We start from the raw sequence: 17,695 nt of genomic DNA on the forward strand, positions 1-17,695 counted from the left end.
TTTGAAAACACCAACAGATGTCGCTCTTTGCCTATTATCTTAGACAATCGAAGCGTACAATAGATTAACATAGCATTAAAAGACATTGATACGCAAGAAAATACAAGTTCTTTAAGTTTGAGTTTAGTTTATTAAAAGGACAGTGTGCAGTAACATTAAGAAATGGCTGCATCAGATTTAGCTCAATGCTAGTTTCCATCTGTAGTCCCCATAAACTAAGATAACAGAGAAAGTTAAAATTACATACAAACAACATACAAAGTGCCAAATACATAGTGTTGTATAATCAAATTGCAAGTCTTAAAAAGTGCTGAATTATGAAGTTCAGACACTCTGTAATTTTCCCAAACGTTTAAAGGTATTTTATACAATTTAACAGGTGTTTTTCCGCATTAAAGGAGAAAATTACTATAAGAATAAACATGCTATTATGTTTTCCTGGATTTGAAGTTATGTTGTAGATGGATGCAATTTGAGTGAACAACTCGTTCGAAGCCGTCTTGGCGGGTCTCTCGTAAGCGGGGGCAAGTGGGAGGGCTGATGATGCTCTGGCTGCTGTCACACATGCTGCACAGCAACAATAATATTTGGAGAGTTACAAGTGGCTGCGGTCTGCAGCACAAACCGAGATGCATGAACAATCAACTCTCTCTCTTATGCGCACACCTTCAGCTGACAGGTCATCAGTGCATGTGCATGCTTCGAGATTTAGTGCATGGCCACACAGTGGATAGATCGACGAAATAATGGCTAACGAGCAAAGCGTATTCAAATTGTAGTTTATTTTTCTTTTTAAGAGCGTGCTTCTGTGCACTAAATTACACGCAAATCAGCGGGCTTAAAAGGGGTAACTTGCAAGAAGTAGAGGAGCTATGGCTGTACTTATTACTTCCACTTTGATCATTTGCGTAAAAGTGGTTCTTTGTGTGCCATTTACACACGGCATGGAAGCTGACTTCTGCAAACCTTTACGAGTGGACCCCCTTGCGCATGAAAAACATTCACGGATGGATGAAAGACGCTTCACTTTTAGAATCAATGCGTTCAAACAGGAATTTTATCTCCACCTGCAGCCGGATTCTAATTTTCTCGGACCGGGTAGTGTAAACCCTTTTGAGCCCAACGCATTAACACCTGCAGACCTCCGGAAATGCTTTTACTCCGGTCACGTCAACTCACAGCCGGACTCGTTTGCAGCGCTGAGTTTGTGCAAAGGTCTCAACGGGGGGTTTTATGCGAACGGCGTGGAGTATTTCATCAGCCTCGCAAGAGGTGAAGATGGAGCAGCGGAGGCTGGGGACGCTTCATCCAAGACGCACGTCATCCACCGCCGGAGAAGCTCTGCGCCTTTGTTCGGCAACTTCTCCAGCAGGTGCGGAGTGACACCTGACTCGAACTTCAACACGTCGCTGGAAAAATACAAGTACATGAGTGAAATGGAGATAGGAAGCTCGTCTGAAACTGTGTTAGAAAGCCTGGGGAGGTCCAAAAGATTTACCTCCATTCCCAGGTTTGTGGAGGTGCTGGTGGTGGCAGATCCATCCATGGATTCATTTCACGGGGATGAGCTGAAACATTACCTGCTGACACTCATGTCGGTGGCCGCCAAGCTGTACAAGCACCCCAGCATCTTAAACTCCATCAATATAGTGGTTGTGGGCTTTGTGGTACTAAAGGAAGATGACAGGGGGCCAAAGGTTACCAGTAATGCTGCCCTAACTCTACGCAATTTCTGCTCTTGGCAGAAGAAGTTAAATAAACACAGCGACAAGCATCCTGAGTACTGGGACACTGCAATTCTCTTCACCAAACAGGTAAGAAAAAAGCACAATCTATATGTGTTGTGTGTGTCATTTGGTGATCCACTATGAAACACCCAATGTGGAGATATTATTACTGAAAACGTGTTTATTTCATTAAAAGCCTGTCTTCATTTACATAAACAAATGTCTTACTTTGTTGTCTCATAAAAACTCAATTTTCAATATTATGGCATATTTCAATGAAAATATGTTTTGTGAGACTTCACTTGAAATGTCACTTACAAATTTGGCAAATCGGGTTTACTGGTAAAATTCAAAATTACAATTGCTTGTGACTGTGGTACAAACAGTTCACTTAAAATTTGATATTTTTGGGTACATCTGTGCAGATTGAACACCCGGCACACAAACCAACACTGAACATTGCTGCCAGACCACAGAGCAAGCATGAAACCCTTTAAGAATGTTATCATTACGTCACAGAAAAAAACACATGCTAACTTGTCTCACTTTTATATCATACCTGTGCTTAAAGGGGAAGTCGACCTAAACATTTCTTGACAATAACATGTTATATGTGACCTCACTAGTCTAAACATGACATTCTGATTGATATTACATATGGGGAATATGAGTTATGAAGCAAAATCCAGCCGTTTTTATCAATCTCAGGGGCGGAAATTTTCACATTGGCTGTCTACTTAAGATGACATCACAGTTGCTCAGTGCTTAGGCAATGACCCATCACAGCTCACCTGTTTTCTGAAGCCGAGTTGTGATTGGTTGTTACCTGAGACGTGAGCAACTGTGAGGTCATTTTCACTCAACAGCAATTGGCAAAATGGCCGTCTTCTGATATTGATAAAAACTGCTGGATTTTGCTGCTTAACTCATTCAACTAACTACTTCAACTATTAACTAGAATGCTATAATTATACTAGTGGGGCTGCATGGAACGTATTATTGTCAAGAATTATTCTTTTTTGGTTGGGAGGTCGGGGGGTTGACTTCCCTTTTTAACTACAACTTGTAATTGTTTTAGCAATGCCATAAGAAGCATATTCCACTACAATGTCACTCAGTAGAGAGCAGTTGTCCGCCAAGAGTGAAAAGAATGTCACATATCAAATATCAAACTGCCAATAAGTGAAAAGCAGAACCGAAGTTAAAATAAAATGCGTTGTCGATGCTTCCCCCTATAGGCAACCTAAATTAAGTAAGATAGCCTACAACTTCATTCAGGCATCTGCCAGTTGATTTAATTCCTTAAACGATCCAACATAACCTCGGTCCAACCCAGTGGTTTACCACAAATGAGCAAAAGACAAATTTAAGTTCACCCATAACTTGTAAAGGAGTCAAGAAAAGGAAAGCTGCCAAACCCTACTTCACCCACAATAACAAAATACATTCCTGGCCGATTAACCAATTGTTGACGACAGACTATAATTACTGTACATGAGCATATGTTGGCTAAGTGTATGTATTCTTTCCTCATGCTCTGTTATTGCCTCTTTAACTAAGAGTCAATCTTGCTTGAGCGCATACGTCAACACGCAGTAAATTGACAACAAATACAGTACAGAGCATGCGCCTTGTATTAGTGTCTGTCATCGTCATGGCTCAGATAAGCAAAACAAAGTGTGAGTAAACTTCTGGTCCCCTCTTCAAGCAAATATTTTCCTAATAAACTCTTACCAACCAGGATCTTTGTGGGGCCACAACCTGTGATACGCTGGGGATGGCTGATGTTGGGACCATGTGTGACCCCAAGAGGAGTTGCTCTGTCATTGAAGATGATGGCCTACCGTCAGCATTTACAACAGCCCATGAACTTGGTGAGATGTTGAACACGAGAATGTGGCTGGCGATAGTCAGTGGTGGCAAATCCAGTTCCAGGAAGTAAAAAACCCGGCCACAGTTTAGCTTTAGCCACAAGTGCTTCTTGTCAACTGGTAATGGGAGCTTGTTTACCTGCTGGTTGAGAAAAGCACCTGTGGCTAAAACAAACTGTGGCAGAGTTTTTCATATCTGGACCTGGAGCACATGACCCCAATTCTGGCCTACTGGCTGCCCGTGAAATTTAGAGTTCATTTTAAGATTCTTCTATTTGTCTTCAAATGTCTAAATGGTCTTGCCCCACATTAACTCTCCGAGCTCCTTCACCACTACGCACCAGCCCGGTGCCTCAGGTCAGGGGACCAGACACGACTGGAGGTACCAATGACTAAGCGCGGGTTCAGAGGGGATCGAGCCTTTTCAGTTGCTGGTCCCTTCGTTTGGAAAAACCTTCCGCTAAATATTAGGCAATGTCCCGCTGTATCCACTTAAAACCCGTCTTAAAACACATCTCTACACAGTAATTTCTGTAGAGTAAATTTGACTCTATTTGGAGTGGAACCAACTAGAATCAGTTAGAGTATGCTCATATTTACACTTGGAAGAGAGTAAAATGAAGAAGTGAAAAAAATAAACAAGGCTACGCTCACACTGGAGGCAAATGCGACCCAGATCGGATTTTTTTGCCCAAATGCTCATTTCCGTTTTTTTCCTATCCAACTTGGGTCACTTTTATATGTGGTTCTAGATCGGATATGTATACGAATTTTTGCAATGCGACCGTAGTCTGAACAGCCAGGTTGCATATATCTGACCTCAACGTCATCTAAAGTCCAATATGCGCTCCGCTCCGGCAGGGGCATTAAACTTGATTTATGCTTGACGCATCCACAAGGTCCGCACGGCTCGGGAGACACATGTGAATCAGCAAAATTGTTTCGAGTAACAGTTGTGGCTTTATATTTGACTTTTGTTTAATCCCACTTAAAACATGAAGTAGCCTATAAAGACGACATTTGTGGTGGTGATATTAGTAATTTAGCCACGCAGACGGCTCATTTGTTACGCGCTGCAATTATTTCATCATTAAGGAGGGGAAAAAAGGAGAGGTCTCCGTGAGATGAGGCGATGCAGGCTCGCCTAATTTTCACAAAATTTTATTTATACCTCCTCCTGCATCACTCCTCTGCAGATATGAGATGGTAAAAATATGAGCCCCGACGACGGACTTATAAAAGTCTGTGGCCCTGACATGCTGGACCATACGTATTTACTTCCGCAAACACAGCGTTGTGAGTGACGTTGTATCTTTTTCTCGCATGCGGGTCACTTTGGGGACGCATTACGTCGACACAGCAGAGAGACTGAGGTCGCAATTAATAGGTAATGTGACCACTTACGAAAAAAAAAAATCAGATTTCACCCAAAAAATCGGAATTGAGCATTAGGACCTGCAGTGTGAATTTAGTCTAAAAGTCACTCTAGGGTTGAGGAACAAAATCACAACTTTCAGCTTGGGAGACTGTCACACTACCACCTGAGCTATGCCCCTCCTACAGTTTTCTTACTTCCAAGAGCAGACCAAAAACTATGTTTTTGGAGTTAGGAAGATTACAGCTAACACAAGTTATATACTAACATACAGCAGAGCTGCGTGGCTCAGGGAGTAGATCAGCTGTCTCCCAAACTGAAGGTCATGAGTTTTTTCCTTAACCCTTGAGTGACTTTAATTTTTTTATTCAATCCTTTCTTTCACTCTCTTCCAAGTGTAAATATTACTCTAAAACTGAGTTTATTTGGTCTCACTCTAAATAGAGTTAAATTTACTCAGCTTTAGTTTTTTATGGTGTCTGCTGTATTTTTGTATTATTACATAACATATTATTGTATTATTGTATTATTTACTTACCCACCTCTTGTGTTAATAATTTATTATTAATTGTATTTACTTATTTACTTACAAACTTATAATATTTAGTAACCCCTTCAGACTCGCAATTTTTCTGCTGGGCAATTTTTGTGTGTGCTGATTTGGACTCTTTTCCCACATAAAAACAACATGGGGAAAAAAATTGCGGGGTTATCTCATGTTTTTATTTGTTATGGTGGACGTCAGGATAATATGGCTGTAACATGTTGGTTAGCTAGGATCCAATCATGAAGCAGAAGCGTTGACATCATCCAAAATATGCGTTTTATTGGTTCGGACACACAAATATGTCATGTCTACTGCAATCATTTATGGGTCCGAAGGAGTTAATTTATTTATTTTATGTTATTTTGTTTTATCTGTATTTACTGCATGATTGATTTTTATTCCATGTACATCACATTGTATGCAACGATGGTTGATCTCTGGCATTAGCCATGTTAGCTATGCTAAAAATGGGACATCATAGCACTGCAATAACTTACCAATGAATGAAGCAATGAAAAAAACCTGACATGGTGCAGTGGTGACAAAGGATGGGTCTTTAAAAAAACGGTCTGAAAAAAACAATGCTAAAAAGTGGGACTGTAGAGATATTTTGCGACCCTTTATAACACAAACACATTAAGTAACACACTGGCAACGTTTGGGGGGAAAGCGACTTAGATATACACGTTCAATATTTACTTATGCGCTAAGCATTGAAATGACAAATAAGGAGATAGCCCACTCAGTTCTCAGTGGCTAAATCAGGGGTCACCAACCTGGTGTGCAGGTAGACTACTTGAGTAGCCCACCGGTCTGTTGGAAAAATACCTCACCAGTGAGATAGTCTAAATCTTTTTCGTGTTGCTATTACTTATTTGTTTATTGCTTTTCTTACAAAAAAAGGCACGAACCCCGGTGTAAATTCGGAAACGACAATATTTAAAACATATATGTATAGTTGAAAGGTCAGTACTGTAGTGCATGACCAAACCATAGTGTGTTCATGGAGAGAAACAAAAAAAACAACAAAAAAAAGCAATTTTTGTTATTTCAGGAGTGTGTATGAGACTGGTAGCTCTCTGCGTTATCAGTACAGATGAAGTAGCTCTCAGTTTCAAAAAGGTTGTTGATCCCTGGGCTCAATTATAAGGTTAGCTGTAGCCGTGTCCAAAACCAGCTAATAACTCCCCCGGAGAGGCATTGTATTACATTCCTCTCATACAGTATATACAATGTAATCAGTAGTTAAACATTTTCCGAAAACATGCTTGTCTCATAATTGATCATGCTGAAATCACAGTTAATTTTTTTTTTTTGGAAGGTTCTTCATGTTCATATTACGGGAAAGAAATAGTTTCCTTGGGAACTGAATTCCCCTGTCAGGCCTGGTTAAGCACATGGATGTATGCCATGCTTTATATTCCCATGCATAGCTGCATTCCTGCATGCTATGACATCAGCTTCAAATCAGTCCAATTTTAGTCTGCTCTGCCTTCTCCATACACAATGAATTGATATCAGGCAAAGCCTTAAAAAAAAAGTTTTCATGTGCGTCAGTAATGATTCTAGAAACGTAACAGTACATAGTGTTTCCAATAAGAGATTATCTTGTTTTCAATAAACTGAACACAAAAATACTTCAACTAAGATGTGATCTTTTTTTTTGGTTTTCCCTTCCCACGATATCCTCTTAGGTCATGTCTTCAACATGCCCCATGACAATGTGAAGGCATGTGAGGAGGTCTTTGGGAAACTAAAAGACAACCACATGATGTCCCCAACCCTTATTCAGATCGACAGGAGTCGTCCCTGGTCTGTGTGCAGTGCAGCCATCATCACTGAATTTCTGGATCGAGGTCATGGTTAGTGAACCCTTCCTGTGGATGCTTCTTGATTCAGAAGGACCACAGATTCTATTTAGGTGCTATGCTATCAGCTGGTTGTGATCTATTTGTAGATCTTTAAAAAAGACAATGTCAAAGTCAATGGCTAGATTAACGTCAACTGCAATAACTTCAGTAAACTATAAAGAAAACAAGGTTTAAAAACAGAAGAAAAAAAATCAGTCGTCGTCGATTCATTGGTCCAATTCCCACTCAGTGGTGGTGTGAATGAAAGTGCGAATGGTTGTCAGTCTGTGATCTGTCTGGTGACGAGTCCCAGATGTACCGTATTTTCACAACTATACGGCGCACCGTATTAAAAGGCGCAGTCTCAGTTACGGGTGCTGATTCTGTATTTAACACACACATAAGGGCTATTGGGCGCAGGCGCGGTTGAACATACGCTAGCTCAAAACATATGGTAGCATGCTTTCACTTGCTAGCGGATGTTTTTAAAAAGGCAGTGGAGCAAAACTGAGTTTGGTTGTACTTTATTGAAATATTTAACAATGTAAACAGTGAGTTCGGTTGTACTTGAAGTATTTAACAATGTACTCACGATGCTTTTGATCAATCCTCATCCACAAATCCCTCAAAGTCCTCATCTTCTGTATCTGAAAGGAACAGCTGGGCAAGTTCTCCATCAAACAGGCCAGGTTCCCTCTCGCCATTGTAGTATTGTCAGAGTCAGTCTCGTTACCGTGTGGCTCCTCAGAAATGACGCCGGCTTTTGCGAAAGCTCCAACATTAGTGCAAGCAGACACAATTAGCCCAAGCTTGCAGAATCCATTCACAAATTGTGGCGTAACTCGCTCTATCTAGTCGAACAGTTCCATAAAGCGAAAGCTATGAGCATCTTATACAGGAAACCCGGCCCTGGTTGAAGATGGCAGGCATGAGAAACCAAAAGACTCACATCATCTTTCAGTTGAGCAGTCACGCCCACCAGTTTTCATGGAAAATGAGGGGACAAACACAAATTTCAGAAATGGAAGATAAGATAGAGGCATGTTTCCCTTTAAGACCGATACGATCCGCATGTGTTTTTTCAGTAACGTAGATGTAATGTGAAAGCCATCCTTCATGATCATGTGATGAAATGATCATGAGAGAAATATCAGATAGTCTGCAACTCCTCTTGGCTTTCAAGACATCACACAAAATTGCACACGGTGCACAACTGTATTTGTACTTTTGGAAGCTTCATAAAACCCATTGAACTCGCTGATCAACACACTTAACAACCAACTGGTGAACAACATGTTTCTTTTAATAATTTTATTCATTTTAATATTATGCCTGCGCATCTATTCTACCAAAATCTATATTCTGCATCCTCATGTTTTGCCTCATGACATCTATCAACCTTCTCTCAGGTCTTCTTCTAGCTGTCTTGCTGGAACTTTATCATCATAATCTTTCTACCAATATCTCTCCTCTGAGCATGTCCCAACCTAGATCTGGTTTCTCTCACTTGACTCCGAGTCCTACTAGAGACCCGCTTATCACATAACTCACTCACTGTCCACGACCTTTTCTAACCTCTATAAATATTTTTTCTTTTAGGGTTAGGGATGCTCTGGACTGTTGACCCTGTGCATTTAAAATCGAATCTTCATTCCTCTCCTTTTCAGTGTATGTTTCCACCCTTCTATTATTATTTGTCTTTATCATTTCTTTATTATTATGCCACTTTTCCATGAGCCCCAAACAGCTCGGCAACACACTCCACCGCGCGTCCGGGTACCACACCGCAATGCTTTTCCATTACAACATATAAACATATAAAAAATTTGAAGATTGGCCCACAACAGGGAATTTAAATACAGTTGGGGAAAATAAACAACTATATATAAGTACACTCCTCAATCACAAGCACTGTTTTTAAGTCTGTACCTCACTGAGGGATGAAGGCTTGCGACGGTGTGCGTGTTGTTTTTTCATCAGGATTTGTTCAAGGTTGCAAAAGGTTGCCAAGATGTTCATCAGACAAACGCAGTCAGTTTTTTCTAGTTGGCATCAAAGTTTGGACATATTCAAAATTTGCTACGATATATATACTCAACAAAAATATAAACGCAACACTTTTGTTTTTGCTCCCATTTTTTTATTAAATGAACTCAAAGATCTAAAACGTCTTGCACATACACAATATCACAATTTCTCTCAAGTACCGGCGTGCCTTCGACTGCCCGCAATAAAAGGCCACTCTGAAAGGTGTAATTTAGTTTTATTGGGGCAGGTGGGTGGGATGGGGACTCCGAAAACCAGTCAGTAACAATCAGGTTTATGCCCCCAATAACACAAAACTGCACCTTTCAGAGTGGCCTTTTATTGTGGGCAGTCTAAGGCACACCTGTGCACTAATCATGGTGTCTAATCAGCATCTTGATATGGCACACCTGTGAGGTGGGATGGATTATCTTGGCAAAGGAGAACTGCTCACTATCACATGTTTGTGGTTTGTAAACAATATTTGAGAGAAACGGTGATAATGTGTATGTGGAAGAAGTTTTAGATCTTTGAGTTCGGGAAAATTTCCAACTTTGCAATCCTAACATACTTCTCTGCCACTCCAGACTTCTTCATACAAAGGTCCTCTCTTGGTATACTTTTCGAGATTTATTAGCTGATAGCATTAAATCCTATTCTCTGAGAAAGTAAAAAGTCATTGGTGATACAGAAAATGAAAAGAAGAATATTTGTCGTTTTCTTTTTCCTATGCAGCTTCTTTCTAGCAATTTTGTCCAAGTGCCAACTCTTGTAACGGTCTGTGTAAATGACAATAAAACACCATGATTTATCTTCTTGACCCCTTTATTTGCTGCATAGCCAGCAAGCTCTTATAAAGTTTACCATGACAGGTCATTTGCACAGCCTAAGATTATTAGTCCAGCTACAATATTTTACAGTGCTGTATAATACAGTATACTGCACAATATATCTTCAAAACGTACTCTCGCGTTATTTGTTATTATGAAAACATGTTAACAATTGAAGTAGCTGATGGTGCTGCATGGTGTGAATCTAAGTGTGAATAGTTGTCTGTCTCTACAAGTATATGTGATTGACAGGCCAGCATATAGTCTACCTTTTGCACCAAACTTAGCTGTTAATATGCTCCAGTTCTTCAGCAAACTGAACAGGATAAGCGGTTAAAGAAATGGATGGATGGATGTTTTTTGTATCAATAAAGCGGAATGAAGTTGATTGTTTTTCCGGCTGTATTTTTGTTGTTGCAGGAGACTGTTTGCTGGATCAGCCCCAGAGGCAACTGTCTCTTCCAGATAACCTGCCCGGCTCCAGTTACAGTCTTCACAGTCAGTGTGAACTGGCTTTTGGGGATGGCTCAAAGCCTTGCCCCTACATGCAGCCCTGCTCCAAACTGTGGTGCACGGGGAAGGCCCGTGGACAGCTGGTCTGTCAAACGAGACACTTTCCCTGGGCAGATGGCACCAGCTGTGGCACCGGCAGAGTGTGTTACCAAGGGGCTTGCACTGAGAAGAACACCACCATGCACATCAAGGTGTGATATACTGTTTATGTAAAGGAAAATTTCATCTTTATAGCAAGACATTTGTGGCTCTATTGACTGAAATATTACATCATCTCATTTTTCACACCTCATTGACCAGTCCAATTATAACAAGCTTTAGACTTGGTAGCATTTCACCTACATCAATCCCCGTATCTGCTCAAGGTAAGCCTAGGCAACAGGGTTATAATAAATGCCAGGCTGAAGGTCAGCAAAGGGTGGCCATCACATTTAAAATGTCTCAGGGATGTTCCATATGGAGTGGTGGTACCTATTTATACTTTTTTTTTTGTACCAGGTGGATGGTCGATGGGGGAAGTGGGGCTCATTTGGAGATTGTTCCAGAACGTGTGGTGTTGGTGTCCAGCTGGCCAGGAGAGAGTGTAACAACCCAGTCCCAGAGAACGGAGGCAAATACTGCTACGGTCTTCGCATTAAATATCGCTCCTGCAACCTCAACCCTTGTCTTGATGCAGGTACAAAGTTTTGTCTGGACATTCATTGTTTTTCAAGTGATTTCCATTATAATCTTAAACTTTTTTTTTTTGCACTTTAGAGAAGAGTTTCCGTGAAGAGCAGTGTGAGGCGTTCAATGGCATAAACCTGAATACCAACAGACTGGGCTCGTCAGTGGTCTGGGTTCCTAAATATTCTGGCATATCCCCCAAGGACAAATGCAAGCTCATCTGTCGAGCCAACGGGACTGGTTACTTCTATGTCCTTGCCCCAAAGGTATAGTTTTTCAGCATTTTTAATCTCGAAGAAAAACTAAAAAAAATACAAATTAACAGACAACTCATAAATGGCGTGTTATTTTAAAGCAGAACACTTTTCAGAAATGCATGTCCATATCTGGCCCTTAAGTAACAAACTATATAAATAAATAAATTGGACTCCCAGGTAAATGTTTGCAGCCCTACCATGCTAAAATGTTACAACTTTGTTCTCAATGTGTATAAAGTCAACTTTTAGGGTTATTTTAATAGGTGGTGGTGTGTCTATGCGTAATTTGTTGCTGTTGCAGGTTGGGTATGGGTATGTCTGGAATTGTAATTTTGTGTGTAAAGTTACACAAAAAAGTTTAGCTTTTTCCATATATTTATTTTAAAGCTGTCAATTAAAAATTTTAACCAATTAATCGCGCTATATTCCGTAATTAATAGCAATGTTTAAGGTTGTAACAGATATTTACTTCAGTAAAATTTTGGAATTAATGTACAATAATAAAATAGATAGTATATATAGAGTCAAATACAAGTAAAAAAAAAAAAGAAAAAAAGAAAAAGTACAAATAATATGCTATTTGAATTTGGCTCTGCAAAGTGCGCAAATCACTTCAGATTTCTCCAACAAGCATTAAGCAAGTAAATCGGAATGTAAAACTGCATATAGTCTATGTTTATTCATCTTCCTGCCAGTGACTCCTTCAAATTTGGCTGCACACTGAGTTGGGCGTGTTGTGGAATATAATGTGCCTTTTTTGATCCAATTTTAATTCTGATTATAATCTTGTTTTTTTTCTCAGTTTTTTTCATTTATTTTTCTTATAGTTTTAAAATTATTGTATTTTTGTCTTTGCACTGAATGGCCTGCACTTTACTGTTTCATTGCACTTGTAATGACAATACATCTGAATCTGACTGTAGTAATTTTTAATGAATTTATTCTAGTTCATTAAAGAGTAGTGTTAATCTTTAATGAATTTAAATTCATCTCCGGAGTTAACGCTTTAATTTATATAGTCCTCATTTATTTTGTTTTTAATGATTCAATATTTGTACCGTGCAGGTTGTTGATGGGACGCCCTGTTCACCAGACTCCACTGCTGTATGCATTCAGGGGCGATGCATCAATGCAGGCTGCGATGGGAAGATCGACTCGAAGAAAAAATTTGACAAATGCAATGTGTGTGGCGGTGACAACCAGGGCTGTAAGAAGGTTTCCGGAATGTTCACAAAACCCATGTATGTAGTTTATGTGTGATTTGTCTGCATGTTTGAGAAACTATGTCTAAATAAGATAACACGTTAAAACAATAGACCTACTTTTAGAAATAACTAGCAGCCTAAACATTATTGTTACAGTGCTTACATTATTGATTAAAGGCGTTGTACACCCTCAGGAAAAAATGTCATTATACCTTTAATGGTATAATGACTTAACATGGGGATTGAAGAATCAAAGGTTCTGTTTGGGAAATGATAAACAACACATTTACAAGAAGTCTGTGTTGCCATTTTCTGCGGATTGATGCTGAAACAAAGAAAAAATAATCCTAATCTGCGACCCGAAACCACACAAGAATGTTATGGTTTATTTTATCATCCATTCCATATACTGTTCAAAGGTTTCTGGATATTAGTTTAACACTTTAAGAGGCACGCATATGTAACCCAACGGCTCTGGAGCCACATGTGGCTCTTTAGTCCCTCTCCTGTGGCTTGCTGTATTTAGGAGAAATTAGTTGTTGTTGCTTTTTTACATATTTATTTTAATTTTTAGATAAAATATTCATTAAATGAATGAATGATTTTGATTAAAATAAAACATCCAAATTTGTAAGTTGTCAGAAAGAGACACGAAGAGTAGATGAAAAAATTTCTTTAAAAAAATGTGACCATAAAATGTCCAAAAAGGAAGAGGAAAAGCAGAATATTACCTTATAATGTACACAAAAAGTCAGAAGGCAGGAAAGAAACTGTTCAAAAAGTAACCATAAAATGTTCCAAAAACAAAAGAAGTCAGAAATTTTCCATACAAATCTTTGTAAGAATTTTTTTTTAAAGGTAGAAAAGAAAACATTCAACACGTAACTATAAAATGTCCAAAAACATAAGAAATCCCCCTGACCCCCAAAAAACGACCATAAAACTTTCACAAAATTGCCCAAAATGTCAGAAAATTTACAGCAAAAAAGGCAGAAACAAGTGTAAAAAATATAAAATAAAATAGCTATAAAATGTAAAAAAAAAAAAATTTAAAAAAAAATTTAAAAGAGAGGCAGAAAATGACCATAATGTGTTTTAAAATTGCCAAAAATGTCAGATAATTGTTTGTTTTATGTACTTGTTTGTTTGTTTAATTTGAATTCAACTCACTTTTACATCTCTGCCCTTTTCCAGTCATGGCTATAACTTTGTGGTGACGCTGCCTGTTGGTGCATCAAACATCGACATCCGCCAGCGGGGCTACCGAGGAATCGTCAGTGACGAAAACTACCTAGCAGTTAAGAACAGGCACGGGAAATACCTGCTGAATGGCAACTATGTGGTGTCAGCTGCGGAGCGCGATCTGATGGTGAAGGGCAGCCTGTTGCGCTACAGTGGCACTTCAACATCTGTGGAGATTCTTCAGTCCACAAGGCCGCTGCAAGAGGCACTGACGGTGGAGGTGCTCTCTGTAGGGAAGATGACCCCTCCCCGGGTGCGCTTCTCCTACTATCTTGCCAAAGAGAGTAAAGAGGAAAATATTTTGCGGAAAGAAGAGAAGATTCTCGCATCACACAATAATGTCTTATTGAATGGCAACAAAGTAGAAGCCAAAAAGAAGATGATGGGGAAGCAGCCAGGCAAGCATTGGGTAAGTGGAAGCTGGAATTCATGCACAGTGACTTGCGGGAGCGGCCTGCAGAAGAGATTGGTGCTCTGTCAGAACATGGAGGGGAATCCGGCCTTCGGCTGTAACAGTGCTGACAGGCCCGTTTCTCTGAGAGCGTGTGGAGATCCGTGTCCCATGTGGGATGTCGGGGCCTGGTCTCACTGTTCCAAGTCCTGCGGCAGGGGCTTTAAACGGCGGTCAGTGCGCTGTATGACAGAGAATGGTCTTAATCTGCCGAGAGACCACTGCACCGGAAAAAGGAAGCCTCAGGAACTGGATATCTGCTATCTGAGACTATGTTAAGATTGACCCAGATGGCATTCGACACATGCCACATAATTGTGGTTGTAACTCAGTGGCTTTTGTTGGTTGAAAATACACTCACTGTAGACACTGACTGCAGCTGACAGGGTGTAAGACCAACAAAACAAAGTCACCGACAACGGAAAGGGTCTTCCTCAGACCTTCCGTTTACAAGAGAGAAATCAACTGTCAAACCAATTGAGGCAGGTTGGACTTAAGTAAGCAGAGGTGCCAAATCAAGGGCCAGAAAGTAAAAACCCTGACAGTTTGGCTTTAGCCACAGGTGCTAGTTAGGTAGCTGCCATGTTGCTCGTTTTATCTGCTAGGAAGCTAGCTAGCTTGCTAGTACCAATGGTGCTTGTTTACCTGCTAGGGAGCTAGCTAGGTAGCACTAGGCCCGTGGCAGGGTTTTTCTTTCTGGACCTGGATTTGCCACCTCTGAATGTAAGTCTATCTCTTGTGGCACGTGAAATATGCCTCTGTATTCACAAGTGGTACCTAGCATGCATGAGAGGATGTCGAGCAGAAAACAACCAAAGTTCAAGCTAACCAATAAGATTTAGAGACTCTGCTTGAACCCTGTGCTGTTATTTGCACCGTAACGTGCATTACCTGTGAAATGACTGTTTTCCCACTTATTTTAGCGAAGAAACTTATGGAAATGTGAAATGCAGTACTGTAATGGAAATATTTTACTGAAATGTATGTTTCTATGTATTATGTTTGAGTGTTCTTGGCTACAGAGCAATTATCTTAGGCTAGATTTACAGTAAGTGTCCAATTCTGATTTAGTGTCTATATCAGATTCTTTTAACTGATTATTTAATGTCTTTTCAAATTACGCATCTACATTATCACAATTTACATTTACCGAATACCTGAAATAACCCAAAATACATGCAAACAATTACACACGCATTCTATTTATTTAGCCAGACTCTAACTTTTCCCATCATTGAGTTAAATAAATGCAGATAACCTCTGCATTGTTTTCCTTATTTAAAGGTTGAAGTTATAGTACCACTGATTGTCACACCAACCTAAGTGGAGCGAAATTCATTCTCCGCATTTGACCCATTCCCTGTGGGAGGGGTGAGCGGCAGCAGGGGCCGTGCTGGGGAATCATTTGGTAATCTGACACCCCAATTCCAACCCTTAATGCTGAGTGACAAGCAGGGAAGCAAATGGGTCTCATTTTTACAGTTTTTGAAAACTCCCAATCTCAGAGCAGACACTGAGCTGGTCCACTCAGCGACTGAGCTGGTCCACACACCACAAATGTATTGCATTTACACTAACGCTTTCTAATTTTGCGATAGTTTTAATTTACATTGGGCATTTTTTTTGGTTAATGTTTTGTGTAGAGGCCAGCACATACTTCTTCAATTGGTGTATTTCAGTGACATCAGCCTCACATTGACAGGATACTGATCAGATTTTAGATGTCAGACTTTTATCCACATCTGAGTGTATCCATTCCATGTATATGTGAAGTGGACCCAATGACAGTGAACAATATTATGCCACCTGAAGTTAACCATGTTGTGGAAAAGACACCTTTCAATGTAAAATAAAACAAAGGTGCAGTCAATGTGACAAGAACAGGGTAATTAAAATTTTCTTGCAATCAATCACGTTATTTGAATAATTAAAATTAACGAGTTGAGAAATGCGTAGTTTGAGTCAAAGTGTAACTATTCGGTGGCAAAGGGCCAGCAGTCAATGCGGGCTGTTTAAGGCAGTCTGTGTCCATTGAAAAATGAGCAAGTTGACCTAAGTTTTTTTTTTCTGTGCCACCAACAAGTGATGACCTTGGTGACCTTAATCTGGGTCTCAGTAATCTCAAAGTGCAACAAGAACCACCTCAGAACCAATTTGAAGGTGTGGTTATCAGTTGTAATGCAGTCTAGTGTATATTTTAAAATCTACTTCATGTACTTCCTTGTCATTAGCTGAGTGATTAAATACATTAAAATCATCTGCACATTGCTAAATCATGTTGATGTTACTTAGTTTCAAAAGCCTGCTGTAATTACAATGCTGAAAATGCAAAGCCATGTTGATGCATTAATTTGAATGAACCTTAAACAACACTCAATTCCATTAAGTTATATTATTGCAGTTATATTATCCTTATTGCTTTTACATTCCATGTCATCATTGTTTGTTTTTGTTTTTTTAAGTACTGTTTACATTTCACTGGGGATATTGGTGCTTATGTAAAATCCTTACTGTGTCTCCATGACTTGTGTCAATCGCACAGAAAGTTTCAAAGAGCCCATTTTCACCTTGACTGTATAGATTCAAGGAGACATATCGTAGCATCTAAAAGATGGCAATGTGCAGTTTGTTTTCCCTTTAATCTATTTACTGAAGATATTATTTCTGTTGTATTGAATTGTATACTATGTATACATTTATCTTGGTGTATAAACTATAAATAAATAAATATGTATATGGGAATGAAAGGCATGTGATGCATATTCTTCCAATACACTTATTTATATTCTACATTTTGTTCTTCACTCATACTTGTGCACCTACACACGCTCACACACATAACATATACAGTACAATGGACTAAAACGTATATGAGCTATAATACCCATCTTTCTCAATCACATGAATGAGACAGTATTTGTCATCTCATCACTGCTGCCTGTTCAAAGAGCCATGGCTGCTTGATAAAAATAGATTCATTCATCCATTTAAAAATGATGTTTTTTCAAGCAACCTTGTCCCAGCTGCTCTGTGAAAATGCACCAGGTAGAGCTGGCACAAAATCCTTGTACATTTTTCATACACATTAGGTATAGACACCCTAATTTTGGCAGAACACATTATGTGTGATTTGGTT

At 39.5% G+C, this 17,695-nt stretch overlaps 1 protein-coding gene across 1 annotated transcript; it reads left to right on the forward strand.

The window, feature by feature from the left end:
• Positions 1-827: 827 nt before the first annotated feature.
• LOC144052093 (A disintegrin and metalloproteinase with thrombospondin motifs 15-like) lies at positions 828-17,261 on the forward strand. The gene is made up of 8 exons (XM_077565910.1): positions 828-1,814; positions 3,469-3,601; positions 7,215-7,382; positions 10,646-10,929; positions 11,237-11,414; positions 11,495-11,670; positions 12,727-12,902; positions 14,061-17,261. The coding sequence occupies exons 1-8, from the start codon at positions 873-875 to the stop codon at positions 14,836-14,838; spliced, it is 2,835 nt and encodes a 944-aa protein (XP_077422036.1). The 5' UTR covers positions 828-872; the 3' UTR covers positions 14,839-17,261.
• Positions 17,262-17,695: the final 434 nt, after the last annotated feature.

The sequence above is a fragment of the Vanacampus margaritifer genome, chromosome 5 (assembly GCF_051991255.1).
Source record: "Vanacampus margaritifer isolate UIUO_Vmar chromosome 5, RoL_Vmar_1.0, whole genome shotgun sequence".
NCBI classification, from domain to species: domain Eukaryota; kingdom Metazoa; phylum Chordata; class Actinopteri; order Syngnathiformes; family Syngnathidae; genus Vanacampus; species Vanacampus margaritifer.

What these genes read in the sequence shown, in the direction of transcription:
- LOC144052093 (XM_077565910.1), top strand. Translation starts at nt 873, where the DNA reads ATGGCTGTACTTATTACTTCCACTTTGATCATTTGCGTAAAAGTGGTT. An exon ending in TACAACAGCCCATGAACTTG is followed by an intron (nt 3,602 to 7,214) that starts GTGAGATGTTGA and finishes ATATCCTCTTAG; the next exon opens with GTCATGTCTTCAACATGCCC. An exon ending in ATTTCTGGATCGAGGTCATG is followed by an intron (nt 7,383 to 10,645) that starts GTTAGTGAACCC and finishes TTGTTGTTGCAG; the next exon opens with GAGACTGTTTGCTGGATCAG.